The following is a 13953-nucleotide window of genomic DNA, read 5'->3' on the forward strand; positions in this document are numbered from 1 at the left end:
CATAATCATCATCCTTGACTTCCTTTTGTTTGTCAGAATCTATCGAAGATGGTATCAGTGATTGCTATTTGGCCCCTTTTTTACCATCTGGTTTGGGCCCTTTAATGTTGAAACTGTAGATGCCGGTATCACATCCTCGACCTCGAATATTTCCTTTACAATCGGCTGTTCTCCTTAGACAGTTTTAACTCCGTTAGGTGTTGGGAATTTTAGTGCCTGGTGTAGTGTCGATGGCACCAGCCTCATGTTGTGGATTCATGGCCTCCCGAATAAAGCGTTATACCTCATGCCCTCTTCGATCACATAAAATTTAGTCTCCTGGATGGTCCCGGCAGTGTTTACGGGTAGCGTTATTTCGCCCTTAGTGGTTTCACATGCCATATTGAATCCGTTCAGCACTCGAACTGCGAGCACGATTTGGTCTTGTAAACCGAGCTGATCCACACCCTTGATCGAATGATGTTGGCTGAGCTACCTGGATTAAATAATACACGTTTAACCCGAATTTTATTTACGAGTACAGATCTTACCAGTGCATCATTGTGGGGTTGCACGATTCCTTCCGTATCCTCGTCGTTGAAAGATAAAGTTCCCTCCGGTATGTAGTCTCGAGTTCGCTTCTCCCTAGTGATGGATACTTTGGTGCATTTCAACATCGGCCCATGTGGGATATCAACCCCTCCGATGATCATATTAATAACGTGTTGAGGTTCTTCTTGTTCTGCCTGTATGTTAGAATCCCTGTTCCTGAAATGATTCTTAGCTTGGTCGCTTAAGAACTCCCGAAGGTGCCCATAGTTGAATAGACGGGCCACTTCATCCCTCAACTGTCGGCAATCTTCCGTTCTGTGACCGTGAGTGCCATGATATTTGCACATCTGGTTAGGGTCCCTTTGGGTTGGATCGGACTGTAGAGGTCTAGGCCATTTAGTATCTTTGATACGTCCGTTAGCTGATACAATGGCGGCAGCATCGACATTGAAGTTATATTCCGATAGCCTCGGTGCGTCTTTGAACCTGTCGAAGACATTTTTGGTCATACGTCCCCGACTGCTTTGACCTTGGTCATTTCTCCTTTCATTCATAGAGTTTCGCCTGGACCCACTGCTTCTCCGATCTCCGTTATACGGCTGAAATCGATCCTTGTTTGGCCTCGGTTCGCAATCGATATCTCTCTTGACTCTGTCGAGGGTTATGACGGGATAGACAGACCCCGTAGGGCCCCTGAGTTGATCATCTTTGACTCTGATTTTCGATTGATACCGGTTATGCACCTCAGCCCATGTAACAGCCGGGTATTCTATTAAGTTCTGTTTCAGCTGCTGTGAACCCACCGAGCTTTGAATATTAAGTCCTTGAGTGAAAGCCTAAACAACACAATCATCAGCGACCGATGACAGATCTATTCGTTCCATTTGAAACTGGGACACGAACTCTCTGAGCATCTCGTTATCCTTCTTTTTGACTTTGAAAAGGTCTGATTTCCTAGTCTCGACCTTGATGGCACCTGCGAGCATCACTTGCTTTTACGAAATAATCTGCAAGCATAGCAAATGAATTAATAGAATTAGGAGGTAAATTGTGATACTATATCATAGCTCCCTTCGACAAGGTCTCCCCAAATATTTTCAACAAAACAGACTCGATCTCATCGTCCTCCAGGACATTCCTTTGATAACACATGTATAAGAGGTTACATGCTCGTTTGGGTCGGTCGTTCCATTAAACTTGGGTATTTTAGGCATACAAAATTTCTTGGGGATCGGCTTCGGAGTCGCGCTCGGTGGAAAAGGTTTTTGCACGAACTTCCTAGAATCCAGGCCCTTCAATATTAGAGGTGCTCCTGGGATTTGGTCTACCCTGGAATTGTAAGTTTTTACCTTTTTGTCGTTAACCTCGATCTTCTTCTCCCCCGATTCGTTTTGTCAGCTCCTCGAGCATTTTTATGATCTCGGGGTTAGCCCCCGATTCGTGTTCGTTCGACCTTTCAATGACCGGTTTATCCCTACAGGTGCCTTCCCGGGGAAGATGAGGCTCAACCCTGCTCGGTGCACGGCTTTGGTTCTGTAACTAAGCTATTGCCTCCTGTTGAGCCTCTAATATTTCGAAGATCACTCATAGACTGATCATGTCTCCTTCAACGTTTTGCATGTTTCGAGTTGCCGATCGGGATCCACCACGAATGTTATTTTTGGGGTTGGTAGGTAAGTTTGCATCGATAGCCACATATGAATTAGCGTCAATCGGATCCGCGATTGGAATTCCAGCGGGATCAGCAAGTGGTATCTCGTTACTAGGCGCTATGTTGTTATTTTCACCTTGGTGACCGGACTCGTTGTCAACATGCAAAGGTGCTAATTGAGAATTTGACATTTTTGTATTTTAGCCTGGAATCAAAAACACTTCAAAGAGCAAGTGTAAAGCAGTGTGTGTTATAGAGATTTGTATCAAATAACCAATATTATCCTTAGACCCACGGTGGACGCTAAACTATTTACCCTCAAAATCGAATAACAACTGAATTTATACGCGCTTTTAAGGATACGTGATCTAACTTGATACAAAAATGAGAAATCAGATTTAAATTAGAATTAATGATAAAAAAAGTAAATGCAAACCATACAGGTTGAACAATTTTGGCCTTAAAGGTTGGTCACCCTCGAGTCAAAGATGCTGCAATCGGTGCCGGGATAGAGTGATGAGATAATAATGACTAGAAATAACAGTTTATTGCTTTGAGATGCGTGTTACAATATACTTTACAAATAATCAGACCCCCTTTATATAGTAGATGAGTCCTACTTTAGGTACAATTCTATATAAGGTAAAAAATCTCATGATTTGCTAATTAATCGGTTTCATTGATACGTGCCGAGATTCCCGCCGTGATATCCGACCGGTTATGGATGTTTCGGCCTTCCGTTATTTTGGTTCGGTAATGTTTTCTCGAGCTAATTCGGAGTCGCGGTCAATTCCGGGGTTACAGACTCGATAATCTTGAAGACGCATGTTCTAACCTCGTGCCTGGGTTCGATGGAACCCCATGGTCGATCCTCAAATCATTATGTTTTATCCCCGATTTGTCATGCAATAGATAAGCTCAGTTTTTACCGTATACAGATAATCCCCTCGTTTTTTGGAGAGTAAACGACGAGAAACGACATGAGCCTTCGATCCTTGTCTCGATACTTTGCGCTAGAAACGACAAAATGAGCGAAACACTTCGTCAGTCACATCTAAATGGCATTAAATGTTCGTCCGTTGTTGGTCGGCCACCACATGTTTTGAACCGTCGTTTGCGGATAATGCCATTTTCAAGCCTCAAACCAAAACCTCATAAAAAAAAATTCAATCATCCCACCATAGTTCTTCATTGGTTGCAAACGAAAAGGATAACTTACTTTTGAAACCTAATTTTCACCAAAAGTCAAGTTGGCGAATCTTTAATCAGATCAATTGATTTTCTTATAAAATGTATAGCTCATTTCATTGATGTTGATCCGTTTAAGTTAAAAGAACCTAGAAGTAGCAGTTTCCGTATGCGAACTTTTAAATCGCATTAGTATAATGAGACTTATAAACATTGACGAAATACTACGTATTACGTGTTCAATGTGTGTCAGTTTCAAAGTTGCTTTCATTTTGCGTTAATTACCCTATTCGTCCTTTTGACGTCCATTGCGCTCTCTTTTCTCACTCTCCGGAGTCATTTGTTCTTCTTGTTTTTTTAAAAATCCTATGAAAGAATTGTATAGTGTAACATAAACCTTGTCTTTGAATCCAAATTTCAGGAGAAAAGAAAAAGAATTTTCCAAAGAATGAAAGATATCATTTCGTGGGAGCATGGACAATGATTGTTTTTCAGCAAAAGATCACATGGGGAGGAATAAGAGCTGATGATTATGTTCTAAAAACCATTGGTTAGTCGAAGACAATGCCACTTTTTATATATTCCATCACCAGAATTGTGGTGGAATAAATAAAATTTCTCTAGCCGTAGAAATAAAAAGAAATATCGGTAGGCAAATTTTGTGTCAACAAACCTTAACTTAATCGGAATGCAGCTATAAAAAATGTCTTTAAGACAATGAAGGTATTCTTTTTTCCTTAGATACCGTTGAGAAAGAAGAAAATAGAAAGAAAGAGAAGATCCGCAAATAGGTGCAACCATAGCCATTAATGGGTGAATCCATCGAAAAAGGGCCCCACACGGTGCCTGGATACCCTGCTGGCAATCATGTGGAGCTTTCCTGAGAAAGTTTCTTGTACGACGCTCCACACATAAAAAGTAATGGTGTTTCTATACAAGTTGCAATTTCTATATATTTCATCCCACTAGAACAGTGTATAATTTGGTAAATACTGAATTACTTTACCGAAATTAAAAATTTTAATTTTTGATATTCGATATTTTAGTATTTGGTATGATATTTGATTTAAGTTTAAAAAAAATTGGTATTAGATATAGTATTTGATATTTTAAAATAAAATACCGAAATATATACTCCTATTATATTAGACAAAACACATATTATCAATTATAACATAAATATAAAAAAATCTAAAATTTTACTTTTCTTTTATTCTCTAAGTTCATCAATTAGCTCTAAACAAGTGACAAGACATTTCTAATAATCCAATTTATTCTTTTTATGTACAGTTTTCTCTTTATGGGTCGATATTTGCTGGTTTTGGACAAAACTTTTGTTAACAAATATTTTTAGTTTTGTATTTTTGAGTACTTTAATTAAGAATATTAGAGTCTATGGCTCTATGCACTAGTTAGTATTCAAACATAATAAACCGAAGTTGCCGAATCGAATAAATCGAAATCGAAAGGAGAAAAATCGAACCATACCGAATTTAATTAGGTACGGTATTGGTATAGGATTTTAAGAAATCGAATACCGAAAATACCGAACTGAAATATATAAATATCGTACCGTACCGATCGACGAACACCCCTACTATCATGGGTAGTTTGGTTGGAAAGAAATTACCCAGGATTAATTATCTCAGGATTAGTTATCCCGGGACTAATTATTCCACCTTTCAATGGGAATAAAATATACTATAATCCCGGGATTAATTATACCGCAGTTTTCTACCAACCAAACATGTGATAAACTCTTCTTAAATTTAATTTCGCAATTAATTATTCCTTATCCATTGTACCAAACGAGCTCTCGGTGTAATAATAGTGTCTGATTAGTACTAATTTAAAATAATACTCCATAAAAGTTTATATTTAAATAATTAAATAAATTAAAGTTTTAAAAAGTAGTAAAAGTTGTCTAAAATATTTAATGGGGTTAACTATCTTGAAACGTCTGAACTGAAAAGAGTATAATATGAATTAAGATAGAAAGAGTATATTTTACGATTATATTCTCGATAGATCCTCTCCTTATTTAGAGTAAAGTTTCATCTTTCCTTATCTTAAATCATTCTAATGGTTTTGTCTTTAGTGAATTTTAGAGATGTTTGGGATTAATTAATAAATTATAGACACAATCGATGTAGAGAAGAAAAGGTAACCAATATTAATTGTTCACGTTATATACATTCATAAAACATAACTTTCTCAGTATTAGGAACAAACCTTTTGCATATTAACTTGCGCAAGTCATCATTAAAGACCAACTTTCGGAAAATATAAGCGGATTCACATTATTTAGGTTGAAAAGAAAATTTAATTTCAGATTAATATAGATACGAAAAAAACAAACAAGTTGTTATTTACTGGAAGGAGGATGAAAACCCAGTGTATGTATATAAATGGAGTACTACTATTTGAGAGATGATAATTTGAAGTTAAAGCCTAGTAATTAGTACTACCCTATAAGTAGATGATGCCATTATGAAACCAATTAAGAGCTGTTGTTTCGGATCCACTTATAGTAAAAAGGAGCAGCAAAATAAGTGTATTCAGTAGAAGATTGATCAAAATGTAGCAATTAATTACTTTAGCAGTGACAAAAAATATTACTAAGTAATTATTTAAATTTTGGTGGATAGAGACATCGAGTTATCCAATCTTATACTAGTGGGAGGAGCAATTGGTTCAAACATAATAACTTTTGTTCAAATTTTAATGTCGCTAGAATAATAAGTACCTAATATAATAATTGAGACTCCTACAAATTACGCAAAAAATGTAGCAACTAATTATTGGTAATATGCTCTGGAAGGGTCTAGTATTAATGGTAGAAAACTTGGTACTATGAGGGACGAAAAAAGGAAAAGAATAATGGAGGTTGGTGGAAGACACAATTTGGTTCTCAATTAAAGGAGTAGGCGTGTGGTAATGTATCACTCTGAACTGTCCATTGGCTGTCGTCCCCAAACCCCCTTACCCCACCTCATCCCATGAAAACTAAAACCTTCTTTTATGTGCGTTTGAAAAAATTACTTAATGGGGAAGGGAATTTTGCAAAAGGACATTTTAGATATTAAGTTAGCGTTTAGACATAAATTTAATTAAAACTTGAAAAAAATAATTTAAAGTTGTATAGAAAAATAATTTTTAAAAGTTAAAATTGTGTTTGGACATACATTTTATTTATAAAAGGTTAAAGTTTTGTGAGTGGAACTTTAATTTTTTTTCAATTTTTTTTTAAAATTTGATCATATTCCACGAATAAACGCTGTTTTCATTAGTGACCAAAAGTTCACTAGTTTGAACCCCAATGACGTATAGAATGTGTTAGCTCATAATTTAGCTAAATTCTCCATTTCACTTTTATATTGGTTATATGGGATTCTATTTTCTCAAGTTGGGTCATAAATAATGATATAATCAGTGACGTCGCAAGAAATCTCGCCAAGGGTCTTCGAACTTTATGGAAGTCGATAATTTTTTTCGATGAATGGGTGCACCGAATTTTTTAAAATCAAACTATGCAATATTTAGCTAAACAATTAAAATACTTGTAATAGAACTTAATTTTATAAATTAAAATTAACATAAAACAAGACAATAAAAGAGATTCTACTAATAAAAATAAACATAAAGCCAAAGGAAGGAGAGAGTTAAGGGGTCAGTAGTATATAGAGATCTTTTGTTGAGGAAACTTTTGTAGAGCATGACATTTAAATAATAACAGTTATTTAAGAAATAACTTTTAAGATTAGTTGTTTGTTTTTACACTCATTTTAAATTTTAATATTTATTTATAAGAATTTTTGTTGGATTAAAAAAGAGTCAAATAGATCACATACAGTGATCTTCGTCTTGTTTTGGCCAACAAAATGAGCAAATAAAAAATATTTAGACAAGGATTTAAATTCATGAACAACACCTCACTTTGAAGTTTGAACACTCTCGACCATTAAATTATCTTACTTAAATGTATTAAGAATATTTACAATATAATATATAGTCATATAAAATATTATACACAATATAATTATTCATCGAAGATGTTCGCTTGATTACCTTTGTATAGTGTGATTATGCCTCTGGCTGCAATGTCTTATGTATATTTGAACATGTGATGAAGTAATATAATGCAGTTGTTGAAAACTCCAATGAGTCAATGACCTATGTAAATTGGACAAAGCAGATGACAATGTCAAGGAAAACATCACCACGTTATATGGGCTACGTTCATATTGTACATCGCGAATTATTACTTGTACCGAGCATACGTATTGTACATTTTTGTTACTAGTATCTTGCTTTTCTAAGTCAATTTTTTATAGCGCCTTAATTTTCAACTTATGAAGAAAAAAACAGTCATATCACTCAAAGTGTTTGTGTCATTGATTAGTATTGTATGTTGTATTTGTATGCTAACAAAGTAGTAACATATTTGGTCAAACTTCTAAAATCAACTTATTTTGAAAAGTATTTTCTTTCACATGTACTTTTGGTGAGAAAGTATTTGGCTAATTAAAATAAAAAATACTTTTTTGAGCAGCCATTAATGTTTGATCAAACTTTTAAAAAGTATTTTTAAGTGTAATTTTGTCAAAAGTACTTTTCAAGTACTCTCAATGAGAAACTACTTTTTCTATTTCTCCAAAACTACTTATGCTTCTACTCAAAAAAATATTTTTTTTAAAATTTTGGCCAAACATTTCAACTTAAAAAAATAATAATAACTTTTGGCGTTAAAGAAACTTTGGCAAACAAGCTAAAGCTATAGATCTAGCTGAAACAATTCATAATGGTGCATTCCAGTTATGAATCAAACAAGGTACATAAAATCTTTTTCACTTCCTCAAATCTAACTTATGACTTATATAATCTAGGCCAAATACCTATACCGCACTTAAACTTAACTTCAGTTTTTATTTTGACACTTTAACTAAGCCTATCACCTATTGAACACTTTAACCCAAATCAAAGTATGCCTATCGAACACAAAAAACTTAGTCCCAAAAAATAAAATAAATGTGTGAAGCTCAAACGCGCTTATGTGGAAATATAATCAATGAAAAGATGCCAGATCATTAAAACAAGCCACATCAGAAAAAAAAGAAAGAAGCCATGATGTTATTTTTTTGGTTGTAAAAAAGCCGTTGGATCTTACTCGTGGTTGTTCATCTTCTCCACTTCCATCGTTGGTCATCCTCTTTCTCCCTCCTCCCTTCTTCTTTTCCTTTCGTTCATCGGCCCTTCGCTCGTCGGGATCAAATTTAAAACTGATAGTCGGGCAAATCATTTTTGTTTTTGAATTTCTTTGCTGTAACAATAAAAATTTTCAGATCTGGGTTGAAAGAAGATGGCAAAGCTGAAGAAGATGGCAAAGCTGAAGAAGATGGTGAGCGAAATCTGGAAAAGTTGAAAAATAATGGATAGAATTTGGAGAAAATCAGTCATTGACATATTTATTTTGCCCAAATTTATTGTTGGAGAAAAAAATATTCTTCTGTCCTTCTTTTGTCACAGTTCAGAAGCAAAAATAGAGCAATAATGGAGATGCATACTTACAGAGGTGACAATGGTGGAGATAAGGTAATTATGGGTGGCCTTTACAAAAAAAGTCAATTTTAATTTAAACAAAAAAGAAAAGAAAAACATGATTTCAAAACCATCAAAATTCACGCGCCTAAGAGGGGTCGAAATACAACTCTTTTACCATGTTAACTTTTGTGTTCAATAAGCATACTTTGATTTGGGTTAAAGTGTTCAATAAGTAATACGTTTAGTCAAAGTATCAAAATGAAAACTGAAACCAAGTTTAAGTGGTCGTAAAGATATTTGGTCAATAATCTAATTATTTATAAAATATTTATGCCCATATTTTCATTTTAGTAATTTCATTCCCTTGTGAAAGATTTTATTTTATTTTTATTTTTCTTATATAGTATATCTTATTATCTGTCATTGGCTCATTTCCATATCTCACACACACATTACACGCAAAGACACGCATTCCTTTTCTTAATTACACTATTTCCCTCAATCCATGCATTTGGTCATGTGCACCCTAATAATTATAACAATTTAGTAGTATTAGCATTTTGGACCGACATAAAACTTTCAGCTCACCCTCTCTAAAATCCAAGCTAGCACCACCATTCCTTTTCTTTTCTCTCTCACCTATGACCAAGAAAACTGTACCCCATAAAAAGTAAATTGAACCGTTGCCACCCTCCTTTTACTACTATTATAAAAAAACCACTAGTACTACTACTACTACACTTTCTCTTTCTTGTCTTTCTCTCTTAGCTGCTTTCTTGCTCTCTTTCTGCTCATTTTTTCTTTGCTCTCTATCTTATAATGTAACTGCACAAAAAAAGGGAGCATTTTTTTTCTTCATAAAACACTTTGAAAGTATTGATTTTTACTTACTTTGAAACCAATGGCTTCTTGTACTCGGTCTTTCCAAATCACCCTTGTGTGCATTTTCTTGTTTATGGGGTTATGTTTTGCTGGAGATCCATTTAAGTTTTTTAACTTTGAAGTCTCCTACATTGAAGCTTCTCCACTTGGTGTGCCCCAACAGGTTTGTTTTTTCAGATCTCTTATTTTTTCCGTACATATGTTAATATTTTTCGTAGTGTTTCTTCTAAATTGGTTTCAGATCTATGGTATATGTGATGTCAAAGTTTCCAACTTTATGCTTAGAGTTAATGTATTTTGAAGCTTAATGCCTAGATTTTAAGTTTCTTGAGCTATATTTACCCAATCTTTTTCAGGTTATTGCTATAAATGGAAAATTTCCTGGACCAACAATGAATGTGACCACTAATGACAATGTTGTTGTTAATGTAAAGAACAAATTAGATGAAGAACTTCTCCTGCATTGGTAAGTTTAATTTTTCCCGCTGAGTACACTCTTTTGAATGTTAGTGGTTTTTTTATGTTAAAAAATTTTGTTGTAATTATACAGGTCTGGTGTTCAACAGAAGAAGACAACTTGGCAAGATGGGTTACCAGGAACAAACTGTCCTATCCCTTCAAGATGGAATTGGACTTACCAATTTCAGGTCAAGGACCAAATTGGAAGTTTCTTTTACTTCCCTTCACTCCATTTTCAGAGAGCATCAGGTGGTTTTGGTGGAATTACTATTAACAACAGGGGTGAAATTCCAATCCCTTTTGATTTTCCATATGATGATATCACTATTATGATTGGTGATTGGTACACCAGAAATCACACGGTTAGTGTTTACGCGATGAGTTTATCGTGTAAAGCTTTTGTTGAAGTTAAATTTTTTGTATAGTTTTAGTGTATAATGTGTACCTTTTGCTTCTTGTTGGATCGATGTAGGCTTTGAGGAACACTCTTCTTGCCGGGAAAGATTTGGGAAAGCCAGATGGTGTTTTAATTAATGGAAAAGGTCCTTATAGATACAATGATACTATTGTGCCTGATGGCATTGACTATGAAACTATCACCGTCCACCCGGGTAAGCTACATTGTGCTAGAATGTGACTACTACTTGTTAAAGAGGAGTAAGATTTATGTTGTCATCGGCGTAATTCATGTTATTTGTTACATGGATTTTATCTGCTTTGACAAAAACTTCCCTCTTTAACATTTCCGCGGTAAAACTTCCTCTAGACACTTTAGAGTTTCATTTCACCTTCTTGCAAAGGCTTATGCTTTTGTGGTTCAATAGTGTAGAGAAGGAAAGTGAATTAACTGATTCTGCGAAATAATGCATCCATATGTAGAAATTAATTGATTATCTGGGACAAGCGGTGGAGCTAAAGGTAAGAAGGGAGGTTCAATTGAATCCTCTTCGTCCAAAAACTATACCGAGCAAGTAGGGTGAAAACAAACTTATACATGCATATATGTGTGTGTATATATATATTTATTCCTTGTAATAAGAGAAGTTTCTAGGTATACCATTTTGCATTTTTCTATCCCATTATTAGAATTCCTGACTTCGCCTCTGTCTAGAAATGTAAGTCCTCATTTGTGCTGCTACATTGTCTTGTTAATTATCTATAGTGCCATACACTTCTCTTCTCTGTTGTTTTGTAATACTAATATTATGATTCTGCAGGCAAAACCTACCGGATTCGTGTAAGCAATGTAGGGATATCAACCAGCTTGAACTTCAGAATTCAGAATCATAACTTACTTTTGGCAGAAGCAGAGGGATCATATACTGTGCAGCAAAACTATACTAGCTTAGACATACATGTTGGACAATCATACTCCTTTTTGATAACCATGGATCAGAACGCAAGTTCTGATTACTATATTGTTGCAAGCGCCAGATTTGTCAACCAATCACAATGGCAAAGAGTCACTGGTGTTGGCATTTTAAAATACACAAACTCAAAAGGAAAGGCACATGGTCCTCTTCCCGAACCACCTCAAGATGAATTCGACAAAACTTACTCCATGAACCAGGCTAGATCTATTAGGTTTGTTTCTCTCCCCAAATGCACTTATCAACTTGTATCAGAAAGTTGTAAGTAATAGGTGTTATGGTGATGCTATGCAGGTGGAATGTAACGGCAAGCGGAGCTCGCCCAAATCCCCAAGGCTCTTTCAGATATGGCTCAATTAATGTGACAGAGATATACGTGATCCAAAATAAGCCGCCAACGATGGTAGATGGAAAAAGAAGAACAACACTTAATGGGATTTCGTTTGTTAATCCTAAAACACCAATCAGACTTGCTGACAAGTACAAATTGAAGGGTGTATATAAGCTAGACTTCCCTACGGCACCACTAACAGGACCTCCTAAGATGGAAACCTCTGTTATAAATGGTACCTACAGGGGATTTATGGAAGTAATATTACAGAACAACGATACCAAGGTGCATACATACCACATGAGTGGATACGCCTTTTTTGTGGTCGGGTATGATCTGGCCTCCTCTCAGTGTTCATTGTATTTCAAACCTTACTGGAAAACTCTTTTCTCTAAACTTGATTTTTCATTAATACCAACTTGCAGGATGGATTATGGTGTATGGTCAAATAGTAGTAGGGGCACTTACAACAAATGGGATGGAATAGCTCGAACCACAACACAGGTAATCGTTGTTATATCTTGCGAATTTCTCTGAATTCTTGATAAGTTAGTACAGGCTTACAATTCATTTTGGTGCCAAGAAAATTGTGAGTAGTCTATTAGACAGGTGAAATAAGGTTGATACTAAGCGTATGAAGTATGTTATCAAAAAGAAAAGGTATAGCATGTTGTTAAGACTAATATTTGCTGTAGCATGTTGAATTGTGGATGCATGCCTTGGACAAACTCACTATATTTTGGTTGCCATCTCAATGAACACTGCTTACGATCTGATGAGTTCAATTCTTTTCTTACTTGTATGTGCCAGTGATAAGATAACCACTTTGTAATTTGTTTGCATTGCAACATGGCTGCTGAGCCGAGGGTCTATAGGGGTAAGGTCTGCGTATACACTACCCTCCCCATACCCTATTTATGGGATTACGCAGGGTTTGTTGTTGTTGTTATTGTTGCAACATGGCTGCTGATTTTAAACGAGAAATCAGAACTCAGTTTGCTTCTGGTTGTCACTGTAATTGTGCTGTAAAGTACAAGCATGCTAAGCTTCTGCGACATGTTTTGTGCCAGTCAAAGAGACCTTTACCAGCTTAATAAACTTCTAGTGTCAACTGGCACATCTAGTATTGCTCCACCTTAGGGACATGAATATACTATTATTGCTGCCTGTTATTTCAGAAATTTTGTGCTTGGCTGTAGTTCCTAATTTTCATTTCATGTCTTCAAAGACTCCATATCATGACAATTCTCTTATCTTTCGTATGCTGCTCAGGTTTTCCCTGGAGCATGGACAGCAATCTTGGTCTCCCTTGACAATGTTGGAATTTGGAACCTGAGAACAGAAAACCTCGACTCATGGTTTCTAGGCCAAGAAACATACATCAGGGTTGTTAATTCAGAGCCCTCTAACAAGACTGAGATGCCAATGCCAGACAATGCACTCTTCTGTGGTCAACTTAGCAAACTGCAAAAGTAAGTAATCCAACTATCTTCACCTAAATGTTTAAGCACAATACCTCAGAATACCTGTCTAATGTTGTTCATTTATTCCTCAGGCCTCAAGATATATCATCTGCAACATCCATTAGAGGCAACGGGTCGAAATTCATTTTCACGATGCTGCTGCTGGTATCTGCAATCTTTTCTGTGTTCCATTAGGGAACTTTTCCACTGATGCTTGATGTTGTGTTAAAATTCGGGAGCCCGGCTTTTCCCTGTGAAGGGTATTGTGATTGTGTTTGTAGGAGTCTAGTTGTAGTTATGTTGATAAAGGCCATTATTAATTGTTTTAACTTGTAATTTTCATTTATTTTCCGGTTGCGTCAATTGCTGCTCCCCCGGATGGTTGTTTAGTTTATTGAAATTTCATACATTCTTTTAAATTGCCTATAATATATGTAATGGCTACTATTCATTAATTTTAGTACATTTCACTTTGTTTCTTTGAGTCTTCCCACTTTTTTCATTTTACTGCATAAAAATTATATCCACTTAATCTTT

At 35.5% G+C, this 13953-nt stretch overlaps 1 protein-coding gene and 1 long non-coding RNA gene across 2 annotated transcripts; one reads left to right on the forward strand and one right to left on the reverse strand.

The window, feature by feature from the left end:
- Nucleotides 1–7252: 7252 nt before the first annotated feature.
- On the reverse strand, nucleotides 7253–9156 carry LOC138896958 (uncharacterized). The gene is made up of 2 exons (XR_011410605.1): nucleotides 8538–9156; nucleotides 7253–7543 (listed from the first exon to the last, which is right to left on the reverse strand). It is a non-coding gene; the product is annotated as an uncharacterized lncRNA (long non-coding RNA).
- A 313-nt stretch (nucleotides 9157–9469) lies between these two features.
- LOC104120468 (monocopper oxidase-like protein SKU5) lies at nucleotides 9470–13895 on the forward strand. The gene is made up of 9 exons (XM_009632220.4): nucleotides 9470–9956; nucleotides 10150–10259; nucleotides 10344–10614; nucleotides 10725–10863; nucleotides 11470–11836; nucleotides 11917–12282; nucleotides 12379–12457; nucleotides 13226–13425; nucleotides 13509–13895. Exons 1-9 carry the CDS (start codon nucleotides 9813–9815, stop codon nucleotides 13609–13611), a joined length of 1779 nt encoding a protein of 592 aa, XP_009630515.1. The 5' UTR covers nucleotides 9470–9812; the 3' UTR covers nucleotides 13612–13895.
- The last annotated feature ends 58 nt before the right edge of the window (nucleotides 13896–13953 follow it).

This window comes from Nicotiana tomentosiformis, chromosome 8 (genome assembly GCF_000390325.3).
Source record: "Nicotiana tomentosiformis chromosome 8, ASM39032v3, whole genome shotgun sequence".
Taxonomy (NCBI): domain Eukaryota; kingdom Viridiplantae; phylum Streptophyta; class Magnoliopsida; order Solanales; family Solanaceae; genus Nicotiana; species Nicotiana tomentosiformis.